Source organism: Olea europaea, chromosome 7, assembly GCF_002742605.1.
Source record: "Olea europaea var. sylvestris chromosome 7, O_europaea_v1, whole genome shotgun sequence".
Taxonomy (NCBI): Eukaryota; Viridiplantae; Streptophyta; class Magnoliopsida; order Lamiales; family Oleaceae; genus Olea; species Olea europaea.
In genome coordinates this window covers 10541348-10548424 of record NC_036243.1, presented here as the reverse complement: position 1 = coordinate 10548424, position 7077 = coordinate 10541348, and the positions used below count along the sequence as shown (strand labels likewise).

General features: G+C 34.6%; 1 protein-coding gene across 3 annotated transcripts; it reads right to left on the bottom strand.

The window, feature by feature from the left end:
• Positions 1–6: 6 nt before the first annotated feature.
• Positions 7–6693, bottom strand: LOC111396961 (serine/threonine-protein phosphatase 6 regulatory subunit 3-like). 3 transcript variants are annotated; one of them, XM_023023596.1, is made up of 12 exons: positions 6586–6693; positions 6397–6513; positions 5797–5891; positions 5512–5714; positions 4810–4907; positions 4366–4469; positions 4114–4279; positions 3811–3933; positions 3096–3178; positions 2142–2283; positions 1580–1609; positions 7–560 (listed from the first exon to the last, which is right to left on the bottom strand). In XM_023023596.1, the coding sequence occupies exons 1-12, from the start codon at positions 6652–6654 to the stop codon at positions 486–488; spliced, it is 1305 nt and encodes a 434-aa protein (XP_022879364.1). In that variant the 5' UTR covers positions 6655–6693; the 3' UTR covers positions 7–485. The 3 variants fall into 3 exon arrangements, with proteins under 3 accessions (XP_022879364.1, XP_022879365.1, XP_022879366.1); XM_023023597.1 differs by having other exon boundaries at positions 4810–4871; XM_023023598.1 differs by lacking the exon at positions 6586–6693 and adding an exon at positions 5978–6118.
• Positions 6694–7077: the final 384 nt, after the last annotated feature.

Below are 7077 nucleotides of genomic sequence, written 5' to 3'. Positions count from 1 at the left end.
AAAAGGCAAAGTGATGACAGGGAAGCACTCAAGATGAGCCCAAATCCAGAGGGAATCTGTATAGTTTGTCTTTTCATTGACAGTGTACAAATCAAAGAAAAATTAGAACGACTGATTTAAGATAGTTGCTCTTGAAGAGTCACAACTTAATTAGGATAGTTGCTCTTGAAGAGTCACAACTTAATTAGGATAACTAAAGCTACAAAATACAGTCTTTTCAGCTAAGCAAAAAAATACTAAAATCTCTCTTGGAATATGTTATGAACACAAAAAATTATAGCTTTTCAATATGTCGCAAATTCGACCAACAAACTTAGCCGACTTCAAAAGGCACCAGTAGAAGCAACGAACATGGAATGGATTAAAAACACAATCAAGGAAATAAGTTCTATACAGCTAAGAGAGCCCAATGCAAATTCATGCAAATTTCATTTTTCATTCTGAGAAAAATATAGAAGAAAATCAAAGCAAACAAGTATATCCACCTACCTATCCTGCTCATCTCCGAATCGAAGGGAAGAAATGACTTCTTCAGCAGATTCATCATCAAAGTACACGTCCTACAAAGAGTCATATTAGGACTATATCATTGTTTCACCCAAACAAGAGTATAGAACAAAGGACTAACAACAATATGAAGTAATTGGCTAATTGCCATCAACTCATTATTTTTTTTCCCCCTAAAGTTAACAGTAAGGGATCCATGTGTCATTGGCTCACATGTTGTAATTAATTTTCTCTCATTGTCCACTTCAACATTCTATCTATATCTTCTCCATGTTATTTCTCCCGACCCACCCAAAAAGATGTATGGTTATGGCACCAGGGTACCCCTATTACAAAGAAAAGAAGAATCTGCTATCCAGAAGTCTCAAACAGATTAGTGCAACAAACAAAAGGGACTTCGAGAAATGTGATCAATTCGAATGATGAACACGATTCATTTGCTGCATGCACATATGACAAAGATGCATAACATGACTGTGTGGTTTTTAAGAGTAGAAAGACAATTCAACAAGAGTGCGTTAGATTGCGAATACTTTCCATCACCAAAATTTTTACTCTTGTGCTATTTGATTGATATTTTTTTCCATAAAAAATATTTTCCTACTTTTGATCACTTGACCATATTTTTCTCGAAAATAAGGAAAATATTTTTGTTAGGGGGAGTACGTTTTTATTTTCCAAGTAATTCATTTACTCTCTCTCTCATCTACTCCCCATGTTTTTATTTTCCAAGTAATTCATTTCCTCTCTCTCTCTCATCTACTCCCCCTCTCTCCCATCTACCCACCAATAAAAAATGGACAAATATAACATTCTCTAGGTTGAAAATAAAATCAATCAAATACATTTAATTGACAATTTCTATGTAAATAATTTCTAGGCAATTCAATTGCCTAGAATTTATTTTCTTTCCGTGTAAATTTCATGCTTGCAATCAAACACACCCTAATAGCATCTAATGGAAAGCATAATTCATATTTTAAAAGAGAAGGAATTGAGTACGATATCTAAAATGACCCCAAGGAGAAGACAATAAATAATGAACCAAGGCACAAAACCAAGAGCTGTATACCTCATAATCTCGTTCAAGTGAACCATGAACCTGAAACCAGCAAACAGAGACTGGTGTTTAAGTATACATTGTACTAACGCAATAACCACAACTAATAAATGCACAGAATACGACATTTTCAACTCATACCAAAATAATTGAGCAAAGTCAATTCAAGACGTTCAAATTCGAATCAAGGGAATCTATAACAATAATTCATACCTAATACCTGAGAGTAAATGTGGCTATATTATCGTATTCACCCCCATCAAGTGAGCGTAGCTCATGGCAATTGACTAAGAACAACTTAAAAGGTACCAAATCCAATGGATACAAGTTCCTATATACCAGTGAGTAGAAAGAGCAAAAGGTGCTAAATGTCTTAAAGAACAAGCAATTGGATGTTAGGAAGTCCACTACGGTTAGATATTATCATCGTCTCAAACTTTTAAAGGGGAAGTCCCATTTTCCTTCATTAATGCTCTGAACTTTTGATTTCTTACGTGTGCCATAACAAATGCACACATGTATAAAATGGAAAATAACAAAAAGACGGAATATTTTATAATGTCAAATAGAGTACCTCATCAATATCATCATTGTTAGAGACTCCATAACGAAAGACCTGGCTCAAGTTATTTGCTAAAGTAGCAACATCATAATCCCGATATTGGTAATCATCATCATCACTGTCTCTTGTCCGATCATGTAGTGTTGTAGGCCTCCTACAACGGTGGATATAAAGAAACACGTCTATAATATAAACAAAAACTAAGAAGAAAAGTTAAGGTATACACAAAAAATTCTGGATCTAGGTAATTTCTGCCAACAAATGTCCATACAGGGATGACATTACATGTAAATTGATTATGCAATTACAACTATTAGCACTGCCATCAAGAAAAATTAGAATGAAATATAAAAGGCACCACTATAATAAGTATTATTCACCCATTACAATTCGATAGACCTTTCCTCAGCAGAATACAATTATTTGTGTAATAGGCCTCCTCCTCCTTTTGTCAAAATTCATCGTTTCTAAGAATTTAAAAGCTAGTTGTTAGCATAAGAGCAGATGATGATGGATAAAAAATCTTAAAGAACCTTTTCGGTCCCAAATATTCAAATGTGTCTTAATTGCAATTTATCCAAACAACTGGCTTAGATTTCCTTCTCTACCGTTTCAGTTTTCTTACGAGTGTTTCTCATAGACACACACCATCCAAGACTCCTACTTGCTCTTCCCAGACGAAACAACAGGAGATATATGGCCTTGTATTCTAAGACCAGCTGTACAAAGCTTGATTGACGATTGAAAGTTCTATCTTAGCATAGGGCAAATGCCCCTAGCTCTACAGGGAACATAGACTATAAAAGCAAACAAGACAGAATGGAAAGTACAATACAAGTACATATAACTGTGAGCACATCTATGTACAAGGAAACCAACCACTATATCACATCATTCAGGATATAAAAATGGCAAATTGGCTGAAGACGCTAAGGAAAAAAGTCATAGCTGAAACTCAACACTCACCCACATGCCCACTGGAAAACATTTTCCACTGCATTGCGCTTCAGCAGTACATTTGAATACCAATCAGCCCATTCACTATTTTGCTGGCAAGAGGAATTGCAAGAGAAGCCTCAAAAAAGTATCAGACAGAATCTGGCACAAATAGTTCAAGAATATAATCTTGCTACATTGCAATATTGTCGTTGAAGTTATCTCATGATTTATGAGTTCACTCAAACATCAAATACGATCATGCCCTTGTTTGGTCCCCATTATTTCCAAAATACATTTTTCTCTCCCTTATTTTCAACCATACATTCTTCAATAAAATAATATTATAGGCAAACCCAAAAATTTTCTTTATTTTTTAACCATACATTCTCCATCAAAATACTATTTCAAAATGCATTTTGGGTTCCAAAATGGGGCTCAAACAAGCTCCATATCAGCTTAAGATATCTTAAAAAATAAATATTGAGCACTAATTAGAGCCACAAAAATTTCAGAATTAAAACTAAAAGCTTGTATTGACCTAAAACAGAAAAGAAGCTAAAACACAACTATCAGTCAGTGCTGGTAAAAATGGAACTTAGTCAAAGATTCCATAAATGGTTATTTATAATAAACATTCTTGTCCTTACGGGATGATGAGGTGGTGAGGACGCTTCATACTAATTAACTTCCTACACAAACTGATAGATGTTATCATTGACAGAAAAATGAAGATACGGAAAACCTGCAAAAATGTCTGAACATCGCTGTTGTTATTCCCTAATTGGATAAGCTTGTTACCCAAGCGTGTCGTGTGTCCAATATTCCCTATCCTGGGTGGTCTCCTACCCTCAGCAAGAACAGTTGGCTGCAAGACACATTTCAACGAAATTATTCATTTAATTCTCAACTATTGGCCAATGTTTAGAATACTGCAATATAAGTTGAATGAGAACAAACAAATGATAATCATGAAAGTATACAAAAAGATAGGTGCGGAAAAAATTCAAAAATACAACTCAAGATATTCAAGAGAGTTGACTATTACCTTATTTTTATCAACATCCAATGTGAAATTCTTCTCTGCTTCAATAATCTTCCCAAGAAGATTACATTCTTTAAGAAGATGTTCAACAAAATGTGGGTTCTTGCTTTCTAAGCAAGATACTATAATGTTCTCGACATGGTGGTGTAAGAAGTTATTGTATGGATACCTAAAATCAACACAAGGTGAAATTAGAGTATTCAGAAATTTTCTTTTCCACAGAAATTACAATCTGGAGTGAAGAAAGAAACTTACTCAAAAAATAATTTTACAATGCCTTTTAAAGCGCCAAGGCGAATCAATTCCTTTTCTGCAGCTTCACTACTAACAGTCAACAAGACTGAGATGAACTCTATAATCTGAAAGACCCACCATTCACATTTAGATCTGAGAGTTCCATGCTTTAGATCAATTCATCCACAAACCCAAAAAAAAAAAAAAAAGGCATGGATGGAGTGTGGAAAAAATTCTCTTAAAACACACAAAGATGATTAGAGAATTGATGTCTTCTCATTTTGTTTAAGAACACTTCAGCAATGAAGTAAGAACAAATTGTAACTGGCATACATAAACTGAATTACAAGGAAACTTCTAATTTTCAGGGGGGAAACGTAATTGTATATGCAGTCACTATCAAATTACATTCACATCAAAAAAGAAATTATAGTTCCTTAAAAATAAAAATAAAAATAAAAAAACCTTCAAACGATGCTTTCCAAGAGGAGGCTGCAACTTTCCATATGTAGTTAGCAAGACCATATCTTCAGATGAAAAATCCAAAAGCTTGAGTATATTGCCTTCAAAAGAAAGGCAGGAGAAAGATTTCTTTATGCATCACTATCACCACCTCATTAAGCAATGAAAATACATCCAAATAATACATCTAATTTAGCCTCATAAATAAAGATGTAAAAATTTAGAAAACAAGACTGCTAGACCAAGAGCTTCAAGTTTATGTTGGTTCTTTCTATTACAACAAATTAAAAATAGATAATGAAAGAAACAAGCTAGCTTCATTCTTGAAGAACTGGGACTTCTATAGTCTGATCAGCTTTTGAGAAAGCTTAACAAGGGGAATGTATCGATGAAATAAGTGTAATGTCCTCCTTTCTTTTTCCACTTTTATACTGTTGTCAGAATACATCTCACATATCATTTAGTCAAAAAACCATCTTCAGTCCATTTTCCTCCCATATGATGCCAGAAATTGCGAGTGATGAGGTTCACCAACAGATAACCAAAGAGATTTGCCTAATTACTTGGTGAGGAGTGCATGAAGAAGCATTTTTCACAAATTTCAGGCTGAAATCAGTTTTGTCTAAGTAGCAGGATATTTCATATACAATTTCTTATATGTTCTATAATTTAGGAATCGTAACACATCATCCTGAGCAACAATACCTAGGCTCACCAACATGCCTTCAACTGTCTCAGGTTTTACACTGATTCCGGATCCATTAGTCATTTGGTGGTGGTACAAATAATATGTTCCTGACATTAGCTTCTTGGGGTCTAACAAGGATATGCAGACAGAGAGCAAGTTAACCAAAACGGATTTTGGTCGTGACTCCTCCAAAGCATGATGGAATAATCTTCCTATAAAACTGTTACACAAGCCAGTTCAAGGTATGAGGAGGGTAAGAGAAGGGAAAATAAGAAGAAAGAGGAGAAAATGGATAATCTTACCTTGGACTGGAGATTTTTGAAGCTAACCCGGGGGGAGCATATAGAGCTATTGCACAAAGTGTTTCAGCAGCATTAGCATGCACTCCAGGGCAATCCTGCAAATTTTAGTTACACCTATTTCTTTAAGATAAATCAACAGTGAAAAGAAATAAAAGAGTGTGTATGTTCAGATAAAGTCAACCTTTGATGGCAGGAAATTCATTATCTTATAATGTGTGGTTCAGGTACTTTGAGCCTTAAAAAGTACTTAAATTTTATCTTCAAATGAAAAATCTCTGGAACTGACTTCCTAACGTGACATCATGATCAAGGAATCTGCAAACTAGTGTTTGAGCTAGTTCAGTACACTAGCAAGCAACTTAAGAAACATGCAAATTCAATATGCACAAAGGGAGCACAGAGTCTGATGCAAGGATCTTTTGTTACTATAGATATTAGATAAACCTCCAATTGTTGTAAACAGACTTGAATTCCATGTGTTCCAAAATGAACCAAGGCAGGCTCTAAAACAATCACACGTAAAAGCCAAAGGCACTAAAGAGGAGGAGAAACACAGTTATTCATTATTACGCAAGACCAAACAGTCCCTAAGCAACTTACTGATGAACTGAACTTATCCACAATCATCTCCAGAACATTCATATCTTCCAACCACGGAATAGAGTCCAAGTCGTTAGTATATATGTGCTCATCAGCACCAATTAGACGAATTAAAACCTGCTCAAAAGGAAAAACACAAAGATTTCATATGGGTGATATCATCGAGAAGAAAAATATTGAACAGCTAACCTCCATGATAGATGTAATTCTGATGAGGTCAATAAGCTTCCTGATAATATCCTGATGATCCTGGAGCATTAAATGAATACATCATCTCGCGAAGGTTTGAGTTTCAAATATGCTGCAGTAAGCAGTGCCACCAAATATCCAACCATACTAAATCGAGAACTAGTATATGAAAATATAATTGCATGTATTATCATTTAAGTCCAAAAAACAGTAAGTGCAGTCCAAGCTACAGTACAATTAGTTTCCTAATGCCTTCTGAAGACATATTCTTTAATAATAGGTTGAATTACTGGAAATGACTATTACTTCCTCTGTCAAGTAAAACTGATGGCTACACATGACAAAGTTAAATAATCCCTAATTTATTTTTGTACTAATATGTAGTTTTTCCTACCCCACCATGCACACACAAAAAAAACTGTCGTTCAAATTCCATGTTCCATCACTCTACTTCATGACATCCCCTTTCATGTTGACGCCAAAAGTAAAAAA

Bases quoted from the DNA above. Each gene is read 5' to 3' on its own strand.
- LOC111396961 (XM_023023596.1), bottom strand. From the start codon at position 6,654: ATGCTCCAGGATCATCAGGATATTATCAGGAAGCTTATTGACCTCATC. The intron at 4,470-4,809 runs GTTTTTTTATTT...TGGGTCTTTCAG, and splicing joins TTGGAAAGCATCGTTTGAAG to ATTATAGAGTTCATCTCAGT. The intron at 1,610-2,141 runs GTACTCTATTTG...TGCTGGTTTCAG, and splicing joins ACAATGATGATATTGATGAG to GTTCATGGTTCACTTGAACG.